We start from the raw sequence: 15,652 nt of genomic DNA on the forward strand, positions 1-15,652 counted from the left end.
CGCGTCGGAAGTCCGAACTTCCGGTTAGCAGTTGGTGTCATCGATGTTTCCCGAAAAGCAAGTTCTTCAGCACAACGGCTCCGGAGGCCCTTCACCCTAGGTATGAGAAACCGACCTATTTTTCACTCATTAGATAGCGAACCAAGAGGTTCTATGGAAATCAATTCATCGCTGAATGTAACAGCTTTTTATCGCCCCAGACATCGCAAATACTGGAAACTTTTCGTATTATAGTTTTCATCTCATACCCATCATTATGGCTTCAGAAAGCGATATTTTATCGTCGATCGGCGACTCTAATTCTCAGAGATCTGATCAATTGCCTTCAAACTTCTTTTCTATTATGGATCGGCAGTATCCAGATAAGAATAAACCGCTTGCCGCCGGCCGCAAACGAAAGACCAAAGGCACTGTGCTTTATATGTGCCGATTATGCCCTAAATGGAGTCATGGGCATCGAGCAACAGCTGTACAGCATATCAAAAACCGCCATGCTGCACAGCTTCGACCGCCGCCGCCGCCTTCGCCAATATCATCGAATCAACGCTTATTACCCGCCATGTTTGCATCTATTCCTACACCGGATAGTCTTCGGCAGGTTTTCAATCGGCAGGCATACAATGAGGCCATTATAGGACTGCCCACACGGCGGAGAGCTCCTTTTTCAGCTGTTGAATGGAACGAGTTGAAGTATCTCGCTTTGGCATGCAATCCGACCATCGGTGATCAATTAATCACGTCCATACGTCAGGCCATGCGTCACATTGGGGAAAATCACGTATTCTACAGAGATCAGATCAAAGGCAAACTAGCAATCGCATCTTCGCCTATTCACATCTCCACCGATCTCTGGACATCGCCACATCGTCATGCGCTACTGGCTGTTTGTGCTCAATGGGTTGATCAGGATTATCAGCTGCAGAAGGCACTTCTAGGGCTACCGGAATGTCGCGGCAACAACTCTGGAGAGCGGCAAGCTGATCTCATTATTAGTATTCTCGAGACCTTCGGAATCATGCCAAAACTCGGCTATCACACCGGGGATAACGCTACGTCAAACGACACATGTCTGGAGTCCATATCACGTCGATTGAAAGAGAATCTTAATGTAAGTTAGCGGCCGTTTTTGAAGGACTAATCTAATGATGAGCGGTAGATCGACTATGACCCCAAAAAACGCCGCATCCACTGCATCGGCCACATCATCAACCTCTCCCTTCAAGCCTTCCTTCTCGGGTCATCGAATGAAGCCCTCATCGCCGCACTTGAAGCCGCATCTGAAGTCACTAGTGAAGACCTGTTAATTCGCTTCTCTCAGACCCTCACCACCAGAAGACATAGAGGACGCAGACGTCTCTCGAGATCGGATATTGATGAGGACTATCTAGGTATTAATGGCATACCTGCGCTATGTAAACTGCATGGTCTGGCTGTTTGGGCACGCTGCTCATCGCTTAATAGCCAGCTCTGGGACGATGAAATCGGTTTGCGACTAGGGATCGATAATGAGACGCGGTGGTCTTCATGGTATCATGTCCTCGATAAGCCTTTCAAAAAGAAGTCGCAGATCGTCCAATTCATGCATGAACACGAGCAGATCCACGGAGACAATCGATTGACAGCGGCTGATTGGGATTTGCTTCAGAAAGCGTACCTATTTCTCCAACCCTTTGATGGGGCCACATTGTGCGCTGAGGGCAATAAAGCATCTCTTTCACAGTCATTATTTCTAATGGACTGCCTTCTTTCTCATTATGAAAACGAGAAGGTGAGCCATCTCATTGCGACGTAGCGAGGACATCTCATCGCCGGTCTCAACAGCTAAGATAGATGCTAATGCGAATATAGCAGCACTACAGCGCACCCGAGACACGCGATGAACGCATGCTACATGCCATCGATATGGGCTGGTTCATTATGAATATATACTACACCATGACCGACGACGTTCCCGTTTATTCCGCCGCTCTCCTTCTCGACCCTTCGAAACGAGACGCATACATTAAGCAGAACTGGCCGGATGAGTGGTACGACAACGCAATTGGCGGAGCACAAGCGATTTGGGAGGAAGAATACAATATTGAGCTCCCTACTAAGCCTCTAGCCGCTCCGAGCGCTGTGGCGGACATTGTGGAACAATAGAGTAATAAACTAGCTCAGTTGGCGAGGAATATGAAGGTAAAGACCGCCGTGTTGCGTTTTGAGGATGATTTCGTGACCTTCATTACCGATCAGCCGATAGAGATCGATTCTACGCCCCTTCAATGGTGGTGCGCATCTGAGCAGCGGAGAAGATATCCACGACTTAGCCGCATGGCCATCGCGATACTCTCCATCTCACCAGAGTCGTCCAAGCCAGAGAAAGCCTTCTCTGGGGCGCGCAGGACATGCTCATGAGATAGGCTGCGGATTAAATGTGCAAACATTGAGAGGGTAGAGTGTATAGGCAGCTGGTTGCGCGAAGGTCATATCATACCTATCTCTTTGAGTGTCATAAGCCTACACTTCCGTACCGAGCCCCACATGACCCCCGCTTTGGCTGAGGTACATGGAGTGACTTGGAGGACCAAAGGAATCAACCCCACCCATTTCATCATACATTTCTTCTTCTTCATTCCCTACGGCCTCATGGCTTCTCAACAAGCCTCCGACCTAGCGATCAACGCGTATGACGATAGCTGTATTGTTGTTGCTAACAGCCGCCGTGAGCAGCCAGCTGATAATACCTGCCGACCAATCAAAGCTCCGGATCCCTCCCGCGGCTACCGTTTTCGGCCATTGAAGCTTCCAATTCGGGCCCCTAAGATCACAGCCTTGCCCCAGGAGCCGCTGTTGCTATTCCAGCAATTTGTACCTATTTCGCTAGTAGAAAGCTGGGCCTGTTACACGAATAGCTGGGCTAGCCACGTGCTTGAAGAGGCTCGCTGTGGCCGTCGTACATTGAAGCCACAGTCACGGCTATTCCAATGGAAATCAACCTCTGCTGCAGAAATCTATATATGGATTGCAATCTTCATTTATATGAGACTACACACAGATAAGCAGATCAAGGACTATTGGAAGGCTTCGTCCCTAGGGAAGCAACGCCCTCTTCATCCAATTACAAAATGGATGACTTATACACGATTCCAGCTATTGTCACGGAACCTTCGCCTTTTTGACCACACAACTATCGATAAGGAAGCTTCTATTGAGGATTATAGCCGAACCTTTATCCGGGTTAGGTCCTGGTCTGACCATATACAGCAGGCGTCTTTAGACTTCTACTCACCAGGCACATCTATTGCTATAGATGAGTGTATGGTCCGCTTCCTAGGGAGAGACTTAGAGACAACAGTCGTACCTAACAAACCTATCCCTCGAGGCTTCAAAGCTTGGGTTGTGGCCCAAGAAGGCTATTTCCTCCGGTGGCTTTGGCACCGGCCACATCGAAAATACGGGCCCGTAGGGGTCAGGCCTGCTTACCGGCGAAAATCACCACAGGTACGGAAACAGCGGCAAAGACAGCCAGTTAGGAAGTCAGAGAGAGCAGAGCATCTAAATCCTACCCAAGCTGTGGTTGTTGCCCTAGTAAAATTGCTGCCAAAAGCCAGGTATCACGTATTCCTAGATAACCTATTCTCCTCCCCTAACCTCTTCCGCCGGCTCCGTCAACTAGGGCACGGAGCCACAGGCACAGCCCGTCAGAACTGTGGCTTCCATGAACCCCTAGTTAAGCTGAAGAAGGTTGACAACACAGCAGCCGCTGACCTTGAGTTCAACTACCTTACGGCAGTCCCTACGAAGGATAACCTGGTCAGTTAGAAAGACAGGACCTCTATGATTTCCCTTACTAATTTACCTTTGGTTAGGTTAATCAGATCATTTGGAAAGACAACGCTCTTGTGTTATTTTTATCTACGGTTTTCACAGGCGTTGAACGTGTTGACCGCAAGAGGAAGAGACCGACAACAGACCAACCGTCAGCACGGCCAATCAAGCGTTTTTTTGGTGCCGAGCCTGTGAAGGTTATTTCTATCCCGTCAATTGCTGCTATCTACAATGAACAGATGAATGCTGTGGACCAAGGTGACCAAAGGCGAGCCTATTGGAGCCCTGACCGCCGTGTCCGTAGGGGCAGCTGGAAGGCCCTAGCTTGGGACTTCCTGCTAGAAATAGCCCTGATCAATAGCTTCATTTTACAGCTTAAAGGGCAGCCACAGTGGAAGCCTATAAAGTCACAAGCTGACTGGCGGCAACACATTGTGGATAGCCTTATTGCTAAGTATCAACCTGACAGTCAGTCAAGGCAGAGATTTCGTACTGGAGACGAATTTACGCCTGTAACACTGCATAATTGGGTCCGAAATAAAAACCCCTCGCCTTGTAAAGCTTGTAAAGGAATACGGGTTGGAGAGGGTCAGCTGCAGCCCTTACAAGCTAATACAAATAATGGGAATAGGGGCAAAAGGGTTCAGTCACGGTACGGCTGTCAGGAGTGCAAAGTACCCCTATGTAAATCCGGGAATTGTTGGGACTTCTATCACCGCATAAATTAGGTGGGGCTGAATGTACCTTTCATTTGATGTCCTCTGGTTGGCTAGACCCCCTGTCCGGTACGCAAGTGTAGGCTTATGACACTCAAAGAGATATCCCGCGGTGGATTTGGGTTACCGATGATGTTTTCCGCATTAAAAGATGATCTTACTGATTCAGATGATGATTTAGAAGACAGGGAGGATATTGACTGATATAGAATAGAGTCGTTAAATTAATTGTTTGATTTCATCGCCTCATGGGCCCACTATCGTGTTCCTTATCCTGTTATCCTGTTATCTTATTCTGTTATCATAATCTGTATTTTTTCTTATCTTGTTCTGTTTAACATGTTAAGGGATTTCTTAACATGTTATACAGGTTGCCCATGCATGCATTGTATGTTGCAATCAGCAGGGGCTTCAACAGATTGAAACCCATCAGCCAAGATATGCTTCCAAACATTGAAGGATGTGTTGGCTTCTCTCTGGCTAGGGTTGTGTTGTACTGGGGCAACTTAACTGAGCGGGCTGGGGTTCAAAACCAGCCAATCGGCTTGACTCCGCCCTGTAGCATCACTGCTTGTTAGGGAAGTGCCCCACTCTGACGACCGGAAAATATGGATGATCCGACAGTTCTGGGGTAGTCATCTTCCTTTCCAAGGATATCAGACATATCAGATGCACAGATGCTTGTGTCTGAATTGATTGATCTGTTAGGATACCGTATTTGATCTGAATTGATTGAATTGATTGATATGTCTGATTGTTAATCTGATCTGACGGCAGCCCTGGTCAGCGGTATATCACTGACGCGGGATTATCTTACATCAGCAGCCAAGCCATATTGAGCGCTCAAAAAAGAGATTCCGCCCTGGAGGAGATAGCCTCCAACTCCAACCAAGCCTTCGATATCGTGTTAGACTCGGCACTTTTTCGCAACATGAATGGGGCATGACTTACCCAAACGACCTCCCACAACAGCAACGCCCTCTTTGCCGAGCGTAGAAGCAACGTTGTTCCACTCTCCGCCGGGCTTGATGTAGGCAACTTTCTTGGTCTTGTCATAGGTGGCGCCAGTCAATTCGCTCAATGAGATAAACACCCCGCCACGAACAGTCGCATGGCCAGGATTGGGATCGTGTCCGCCACTGTTTGCCGTGAACTTGACGTCTGGATATTTGTTCAAAATTTTAATAGCTGAAGATACATCGGACGCCGATTTTACAGTAACTACACACGCAGGTTTGATGTCGCGCAATACCGTAGACTAGTATTCGCTTGATTCAGTCTTGTAGTTCACGCTCGGTGGAAACGACACTCGGTCAGGAATGACTTTCGAGATATCCTGGCAGGCCTTTGTGGCAGAAGCGCTCGGGGCAGCCGAAGTCAACGCCAGAAATGACCAGAGAATTGATAAGAATTGTAGAAGCATAGTTATGGTACCAAACAATAGGGCTCAGCTCTTGCAAGTTTTCTGAGTGAATAGATATCTGCTAGCAAGGGATAATTGCCCAACCTGGAGCTCTTTAGGCTTTAAATAAAGTCAACAGAAGACGAATCAGTATCCGTGCTCTCATGTGAGAAGAGCCTGGAAGACTTCGTGGCCGAGGCTCAAATCATAATGCATTTGCAGTGTCCATTGTTGACGGTTGAGGGGTTGAGTATGACGAGATCACGAGGAGCTTTGACGATGTAACATAACGATGCCGTTTTGAAAGCAATATTTCCGACGATCCGAGCGCATCTAGACTTCGCCGTTGGTCGACGTCGACCATAGAAGTGTGATTTCGGGATAGTCGTGGATACTAGAGCGACTAAATCTAAGACGTCGACCACGTGGCGGGGAGCATTTACAAAGTTGCCTCCCAAGCTCAAAGCCAACACGTGTAGAGCTAGAGCAAAGTTTGGAATGAACCCCACCCAGGTTGACATGGAGTCTTGCTCCACTCTAGCAGTGAGTCGAGCCACCTTTGCTAACCTACTATGGTGTGCTTCATTTCTTGTTGCACGGGACCGTAGCAATTGTGGCTCTCACGCCAGATTGAATAAGATCAAGAATACGCCACTTTTTTTTTTTTTTTTTTTTTTTTTTTTTTTTTGCTTCTTGCCAAGTTCTTCCCGCCACTACCAGACAACATCGAAGACGAAGGGCTGCAGCATCGGAGAGCCCCAGTAACGATGCCCGACCTGACTTTGGAAGAAGTGGAACGTCAACTGTGGGCGACAAAATCATGGAAGGCACCAGGAGAAGATGGGCTACCAGCGATTGTCTGGAAGCAGATCTGGCCGTCGGTGAAACACGACGTCCTCGCCATCTTTCAAACATCACTGAAGGAAGGCGTGATACCAGACCAGTGGAGACATGCTCGAATCATCCCACTCAAGAAGCCAGGCAAAGATGATTATACGATCGCGAAAGCGTGGAGGCCGATCTCGCTTCTCGCTACGCTAGGTAAAGTGTTAGAGTCGGTAGTTGCTGAGAGGATCTCCCACGCGGTAGGTACTTACGGACTTCTTCCGACCAACCATTTCGGTGCGCGGAAGCAGCGATCAGCAGAGCAAGCCCTCATACTCCTACAAGAACACATCTTCTCAGCTTGGCGCTCACGCCATGTTGTGAGTCTCATTAGTTTCGACGTTAAAGGGGCATACAATGGCGTGTGCAAAGAGAGGTTGCTGCAGCGGATGAAAGCAAGAGGGATCCCTGAAGGGATTTTGCGCTGGGTGGATGCATTTTGCTCCGAGCGAACCGCGACCATCGTGATTAATGGACAAAGTTCCGAGAGCAAGCCTCTACCGCAAGCCGGACTTCCGCAAGGATCGCCCTTATCACCGATGCTGTTCTTATTCTTCAATGCGGATCTAGTGCAGACCCAAATCGACGCCATCGCATTTGTTGACGACTACACCGCGTGGGTGTCTGGACCCACAGCCCAGAGCAACCGGAGAGGAATACAAGCAATAATCGACAAGGCTCTGGACTGGGAGAAGCGCAGCGGCGCAACTTTTGAAGCGGAAAAGACGGCGATCATACATTTTACTAGATACACAGGCAGGGTAGACTCGGTACCGTTCACCATCAAGGGCGAGAAAGTCTCTCCCAAAGACCAAGTCAAGGTCCTTGGGGTCGTCATGGACCCGCGCCTGCACTACAAACAGCACATAGTCAGGGCAGCGACTAGGGGGCTAGAAGCTGCAATGGAACTGAAACGCCTGAAGGGGATGGATCCCTCGACAACGAGACAGCTCTTCACAGCTATGGTAGCTCCTGTGGGTAAACTATGCCTCCAACGTCTGGATGCATGCTTGCAAAACGGCGTCGGCATATGACATTCATCGAGTACAAAGAGTAGGAGCACAGACAGTCATAGGATCATTTACAAGCGTGGCTACAGGGGTAGCTGAAGCGGAAGCTCACATAGCGACCATTCATGAACGGTTCTGGAGAAGAGCAAGCAAGCTTTGGGTAGACATTCATACGCTGCCGCGGACTAACCCAGTCAGAAGCCTCTTACGGGGATCAAAGCTTTCCGGCGCTTCATATCTCCTCTTAGACGCATTGCAGACGTATGCAGAGAGCTACCAAGAAATACCATGGAAGTCATTCAGCCGTTCGCCATCGCACCGTGGGAGTCACGTATGCAAGCCGTGCTGAGCGGACAGGAAGGGGAAGACGAAGACCATATCAAAGAACTAGCCAAAGCAGGATGGGCGGTCAGAATAGCGACAAGCAGCTCCCCGAGGAACGATCTCGTTGGCATGGGAGGAACCGTTCGGATTCCCGCATCAGTGGCGAGGGCCGGCAAGATCATTGAGAACTTTTCGGTCACGCTGGGCACGAGACAAGAACACAACCCCTATGCAGCCGAATTGGCAGCTATCGCCCATGGGCTTAACTGTCTGCCGGAGATGAAGTATTTAGTCGTTGTGATCTTGACGAGTAACAGATCGGCGGCACAAGCTATAGGAAATCCTCGCCAACAATCAGGTCAAAGCCATATTCGGAGGATATATGATGCCGTAGGGAAGCTCCGAGAAGACGGAAACAGAGTCAATCTCATCTGGCTACCATCGGGTGGTGAACTCAAAATCCAGAAGATAGCCAAGATGTCAGCCCGTCATGCGGCCGAGCCATGCGCCACGCCGCGAAAAGGCGCGATCAAAGCAAAGACTACAATTCTCAGTGGAACAAGGGCAGGCCTGCGGAATGAGAGAAAGCTACCAGATGGAGTTGGCAGGCATTCGAGGAAGGTCGACTCAGCTCTGCCCGGTAAACATACCCGCCTGCTATACGACCAGTTATCATGGAAGGAAGCCAGCGTGCTGGTGCAGCTTAGAACCAGAATGGCGCGACTGAACGGCTATCTATATCAGATCAGGGCAGCACCGACGGATGAGTGCCCATGTAGGCGGGCAAAGGAAACGGTAGAACATTTCCTCTTTCGGTGCGTGAAATGGACGACACAACGCAAAGAGATGTTTCAGTGTACGAATGAGAAACGCGACAACCTCTCTTTTCATCTGGGAGGTAAGGCAGCATCAGACGGTCAGGAATGGACGCAGTACGAGCCACAATCAGATTCGCGATCGCTACAGGTCGTCTAGAACAGAGATGACAGGAACACCACTCACCTAGCAACATTTTATCAATAATAACCGATAACCCCCGACGCCCTCAAATAGTCAACAGCAGGCACCGCTTCAGCCGCCGAAGATAGGAAACTGAACACTTGGAGGGATTAGGCTTCAAGTTGACCTGCTACTACTAACAATCACGAGGACTAAGAAGGAAAGCAATGACTAGACTGGAAGGAACAAGGTGAGAATTGTATGGGCTTGGCGAGAGCAAAGCAATAGCTAGCGAATTGTATGTATCTTTAGCTTCAGAGCCCTTTGGGCGTTGTCCTACCGGGCGTAATAGACTTGTATTGTATTAAATAGCTAGCTGACTTCAATCATCATCTCTTGTTGGCTACCGTGACTCTTATTTTTAACTATCGGTTCAGCACCTATCATTTATACCAGTCTTTTCCCTGAATATCTTACCTTCTCAGTATACCTATTCAAGCAACTTCCAAAAGCAGCCTCCACCAGTTGTTGTTTATATTGCACAGTAGTGTTGGGTGAATATATATATTTTTATGAAACTTGGTTGTTAATTATTGAGATGAGAGTTCTTCTCGGGTTAATATCTCTAGATGATTTCATCTAGGATTCTAACTTTAGGACTTTCAGACTGTTAGTCTGAATCCTGAAGGGAAGGGGGATTCCCGAAGTTTCCAACAAGAGCTAACTCGGAATGTTTCTCGATATTACCGTGACGTACTGCCAAACGTCATTCAACAGATTCCTCGAGACTTTCCTCCCAAGACAAAGCTTGAAACCACTGCGAGACCAGATTGGTAAACACTATGACTGCGAGAAGAGCTACGGTGGCGATTACAATCTATGCCTAAGATACATCATCCCCGATGCGTCCTTCACATACAACACCCGAGATCTCATAGACTTTTACACTGAGAAGACGTATGCGACGTACTATGGCTTCCCCAACGACAAGCTAGCCTATCACGTGTAAGATTTAATCCCACTATTTATGACCAAGGCAGTGTTGTTGAGCATACCTTTGCTGAACGCCGGGACCCAATAGGCCCACGGGTACCCGTCGCTATAAAGTTTTTCATCATTCTTCATTTTGCAACACAAAGAAAGATCTTAAAAATGTAAAAAAAAACGCCTACAGTATCTTTTGATAGTATTTCAAATCTCTAAGATAGTTTTACAGAATAATATATAGAATTCGGAGAACCAAAACATCTTAAAAGTTGCGCTTACATAAGAATCTCGCTTCTAGATACGGGTACCCGTGGGAATAAAATTCTCTACGTTGTAAAAATCCAAATAAATTACAATAAATGATTTAAAACCGAGAGAAAGCTTCGCATATATTCAAAATGCGATCATCTACTTATAGAAATGTTTTCATAGTTTTATTCGTAAATTTAGGTAAGATATTCTGGAAAGTTTGGAAAATTTTAGGCAATTGATAGGGACGCATCAAGAATTGATAGGGGCGCATCGTCCTTAGGGACGCTCCAGCTTTGCAGCCTCTGATTCGCCAGTCACTTTTTTGTTAGTGCAGGCAGGATTCTGCCGACGCTCCCGAAGTACCCGACCTCAGCTCTCTTTAATCTAAATGAGCAGATGATCGAACATCAGTCTCTCAACCATCAATCATTAGGTCTCTCGTCATGCTCCAATCGGAGTCACCTCCTAGCTCAGAGAGCGATTCAAGACGTCACGCCCGAAGCCCCAGTCCTAGCTGCGAATCGCATTCTCGAAAACGACAGCGGCAGAGCCGGCAAGCTAGTTTCAGCCCACCAATACTCGCGAGCAGACCACCTTCAGCAAGCAGTACTGGAACAAGTGTCGGCCGGTACTACGGAGCCGGCGACGGAGATGCAATCGAAAACCTCTTTGCATCTTACCCACGGATATTCACGACCGCGCCACAGCCCCATGGGTCTCAAGGGCTTCATGAGCCACTATGGGAGCTCCGCTTTGATCACGAGATATACCTTTCAAACGATTTCCCATCTCGGGGAGGACGACCGCAGCGGGTCAGAATACCTATACCAGGCCCAGAAACAGACATCTTACCTTCCTATTTCCCCCCTCAATCACCACAAGAACAGTCGTCGCCCGCAAGGGCCGAATTCCAATCTGCCCTTGAGCTCGTGCAGGAAGTAATCGGGACAGACCGAAGACTGACACTTGAACTTGCCCAGTCGTACGAACGAGTACGCCAATGGCGAGAGAGATGGGGTTGGTCACCACTCAGTTCAGATGCGCTCGAATCCCCTCCTCCCTACTCCCCGCCTCGAGAGACGTCCAGCCGGCCACAATCCCCTGAAGAGATCAGATCTTCATCGCATAGGATTTCCTCATCCCCCGCCCCGGATGCAATCCCGAATCCACCGATCCCAGGCAACCCATTCCCAACAGTCGAAACTCTCCTTGACTCAGTCAACGCCTTCGCGAAAGCTAATGGATTTGGCTTTGCAAAGCACAACGGCCGCTCGTATAAGGGGAGGAAGATCCGCTATTCTCTTCGGTGCGATCGATACGGAGACCCAAGACCCAGCCGAGGCGCAGGTCTTCGGCAGCGGAAATCCCGGAAGTGTGGATGTAAGTGGATGGTGATTGCTGAAGCTCTAGAAGAAGGCAAATGGGTTCTACGTCGTCACTCGAATCCGGAACATAATCAACACAACCATGATCGTAGCATTAGACCGTCTGCACATCCTTCCCACAGACGACTTACTACACCCGTCAGGGCAACCATTGAGTCTATGAGCCGCCGGGTAGGTATCCGGGCCCGTGACGTACGGGCTGTAGTCCAGGAGCAGCATCCCGAGTCAATCTTCACGCAGAGGGACATCTATAACGCGCGGGCTCTCATCAATCGAGACAAGCTGAGTGGCTATACTCCCACCGCGGCACTGATCAAGCTGTTCGACGATCTGCATATTCCCTATCTCGCCAAATGGGTGGATAACGAGCCAAGCCGTCTCGTTGGACTTGTTTGGACCTTTCCCTACTGCCTTCAGATGTGGAAGCGGTTCCCCGAGGTCATCAGCTTCGACAATACATATAATACCAATCGCTTCAAACTTCCCTTATTCCAGGCAACAGGACAAACTTGTCTTGGTTCTGTTTTTAATGCAGCTTTCGGGTTAATCGACAACGAGAGACGGGAGGGGTTTCAGTTTCTCTCCGAGAGCATTCGACAGCTTGCAGAGCAGCACTCCATCCGACGACCCGATGTTATCATTACAGATTTCGACGAACAGATGAAAACCGCATTGAACGATCAGTTTCCCGATGTACAGCAACAGCTCTGTATCCACCACATCAATTCGAATGTCCTGCTCAAGTCAAAGCAGAAGTGGGCTATGGACCGCTGCGATGGGAGTAGCAGCCACGACGACTCCGAGAGAGATGACTCTGCCCCACAGAGACAGGCTCAGCTAAGCCGTAAAGATCAACAATCTATCCATGCGACATCATCTGAGGTCATCCCTCATAGCTACCAGGGAGTTCTCATGATGTGGAAGTTCGTCTTATTTGCCGAGACCGAGGAAGCTCACGAGAAGGCATGGGGAAACCTCTGCAAAGAGTTCGACGACCAACGAGCTATTCTGCGGTATCTCCATGGAACTTACATGCCTGTAAGAGCTCAGTGGGCCCGCTGTTTCATCAGGAAGTATCGCAATTTTGGAATCCGCGTCACATCTGGGACAGAAGCCAGCAACAACAACATCAAGAGCTATCTTCTGAATGGTATGAGTCATCTCTATCGGCTTGTCGAGGCTATGCAGGACATGATAAAGGACCAAGAGCGGGACTTTAGTGATGCCTGCGCAGCGGATGAGGTCCTCACTGCTCGCGAGTATATGGGGTCCGGCTCTGAGTATCTTGGCGACCTCCGGGCAGCAATCTCGTCGAAGGGCCTCGGGCTAATCAACAAGCAATACCGCTTAGCTCGCAAAGCGATGCCAACCGGTAAGAATCCGTTCCCAAAGCCTCTCGGGGACTGCAATGATGACTGCTCAGTCTCGGTTGAGCTCGGGATCCCTTGTTGTCACAAGGTCTATTCAAAGCTGGGGTCTGCCGCGTCATTCACCAGATGGGAGGTCCATCCACGATGGCGACTACGAGAATCATCCGCTCAAGACCCATACCGACGGATTCTCGACCCCAAGATTGCTACAGCTCTCCGTGGCAGACCCAGGAACATTGCGCAGGTGGTTCCGGTAAGGCTGACTATCAGGTCAAGCGAGAGTCAACCAGATGGTATGGGCTCTTCCGAGCGTGGGTACGGTCGACTACCCAGTAGTCGAAACAAGTCGACAGTGGTCAGGACGAAATCGGGAGTAAGTCAACAAGCCAGAAGCAAGGCATCTGAGCGTAGACGCGGTCGGCCACCAAGAAGCCAGAATAGGTCGACCCTGGCGAGGCTGGAAGTTGATGCAAGCCAACAGGCCAGCAGCCAAGCCAGTACCCTACACCGGTATCAGGCACGCCGCCGGTCGGCTGTTCTCAGAGAGGGGAGAACTACAGGAGTACGTGCTAGTGGGCGAAAGACGCAACCGAGTATTCGGAGACAAAGAAGTCAATGGGAGCTGCGGAACGGCGACGAAGAGATTCTTCCTTCAATCACTGTAAGAGAAAAAGTAGATAGTTGCTCTAAACGGAATGATTCTAATTCTGTGGAGTAAATCATGCCTAGCATATTAGCACATTTGCGCAATCCATTCTTAGAGAATATCAGCGATACAGTTGCTTTTGGGCTAGGAAGTACTTTTGGAATAATTGGGAGCTTCCCCTTGACTTCAGGATCACACTTTAAAGTCCTAGATGGAATCCATAGGATATAAACCCCTAGAGAGATCTCACCGCGTTAATAAAAATAACCACCTTAATTTTACTAAGCACACCCAGCATCTCTGCGCAATTCAATAACAAGAGCTACGGTTGTTAAGGGAGCTGGTTTCACCGCCTTCATGGTGAAGTATTTATGGGTCTTGAAAAGTTGGGCCAATCGGATGTTATAAAAGCTGGAGCGTCCTTAAGGACGATGCGCCCCTATCAATTCTTGATGCGTCCCTATCAATTGCCAAATTTTATAGCGACGGGTACCCGTGGGCCTATTGGGTCCCTATCCACGCCATATTCACAAATGTGTCGTGGAGTGTCGTGGATTTGAACCCTGCCCGGCGACACTATCCAGCTTCACCCTACGTTGGGCTCAGGCCGTTCAGCACGACAGCCCCGACATGGTGACGATCGACGACATTCGACTGATCGATATGAAAGTGTCGCTCGTTCGTGAATGGGATCGTTGGTCGAGCCCAGCCGCGACAGGGTCAAATAGAGACATCAAAGACTTTCTCGCCAACAACGGAATAGACGCTAACGCGGGGTTGGCACTTTCAACGAGGATAGCCAAGTATCTCAGCAGGAAGCTCGGTCTTCCTGAAGGCACCTTGGCTAAGAAGATCTATGCCTGGCGACCACTAACAGTGATGGCAGACGTCTTTGGCGCTGGTATTTATATCTTTGTCTCCAGGAGCCTCTTTACGTGCTATAACAAGATTCATCCAACCGATCGCATTAAAAAAGAGGATAAGTTCCGTGCCATGGCGCTTACTGTTGCAGACAAGCTCCCCAACCTCTTGGAGATTTATGAGGCATCGCACAAGCATATCGTCCAGCCCGTCCTAAAGCCCCTTCTTCCTGGCAATAATATGCAAGATCTTTCCAGGGACTTAAGAGTCCCTGGGGTTCAGATGGCTACAGACGGTGATCTACATAGCTTGCGAAAAACATCCATTCCAGAACTGCTCGGTGTTTGTATACCTCCACGAGGTTTTATAGAGGAATTGGGCAGTGTTACAGGAGGAGATGCTAATGCTGGGACGACATTGGTTCGCCGACAGTCTACTCTCCACGGACATCATCATGATGAAGACGGCAAAGATAGTAACGTTGACGATGATGATGATGATGGAAGTGGGGAAGATATTTGCTATTACCTGTATCTGACCGAGGGAAATGACTGTAGCGGCGGCAAGCCAGCTTCTTGATTGAGAACGCCTTCTCTAATAAATTAGGGGCTTTCTTGTTCTTCCTGAAGTCTGTAACTGGCTTCTACAGCAGCTCTTTCTTTCTCAATAAGATTTATAAGGGCATCGCGAAATTGAGCTTGGTGTTGAGCCGGGCATGGTGTTGAGGGTACCGTTGGAAAGGGAGACTCGTAGTCAGGTAGGCAAGGCGGCGATGAGGGCATCGCGAGATCCTCTTCTTCAGATAAACCAACGAGGCTATCTTCTTCATTGAATTCGGGATCGGCAGGCGGTTGTGTAAGGGTAAAATCGACAGAATCATCGCTGTTAAGGAGTCTTGAAAAATCTACTGCCGAGAGGGTTTTGCTGCAAAGCCTGCCTTGCGAATAGCCTCACGGACTTCCGGGGCAAGCTGGGTATCGATCGTAAAGGAATCCTCTTTTTCTTTAAGCTGAGAGGATATCTCGGCTCGTGAGGCATCAAGAGAGGCGTATTCTATATCCTTTC

The 15,652-nt window shown here is 49.0% G+C and overlaps 2 protein-coding genes across 2 annotated transcripts; both read left to right on the forward strand.

The window, feature by feature from the left end:
- Window positions 1-9,816: 9,816 nt before the first annotated feature.
- FOBCDRAFT_139760 (uncharacterized protein) lies at window positions 9,817-10,095 on the forward strand (the record flags this gene model as incomplete). Its single annotated transcript, XM_054706243.2, has 1 exon — window positions 9,817-10,095. One exon carries the CDS (start codon window positions 9,817-9,819, stop codon window positions 10,093-10,095), a length of 279 nt encoding a protein of 92 aa, XP_054562218.2.
- Window positions 10,096-14,356: 4,261 nt separating this feature from the next.
- FOBCDRAFT_204621 (uncharacterized protein) lies at window positions 14,357-15,166 on the forward strand (the record flags this gene model as incomplete). The annotated part of the gene is made up of 1 exon (XM_054706244.1): window positions 14,357-15,166. One exon carries the CDS (start codon window positions 14,357-14,359, stop codon window positions 15,164-15,166), a length of 810 nt encoding a protein of 269 aa, XP_054562219.1.
- Between the last annotated feature and the right edge of the window lie 486 nt (window positions 15,167-15,652).

Source organism: Fusarium oxysporum, chromosome VII (assembly GCF_013085055.1).
Source record: "Fusarium oxysporum Fo47 chromosome VII, complete sequence".
Lineage (NCBI taxonomy): Eukaryota > Fungi > Ascomycota > Sordariomycetes > Hypocreales > Nectriaceae > Fusarium > Fusarium oxysporum.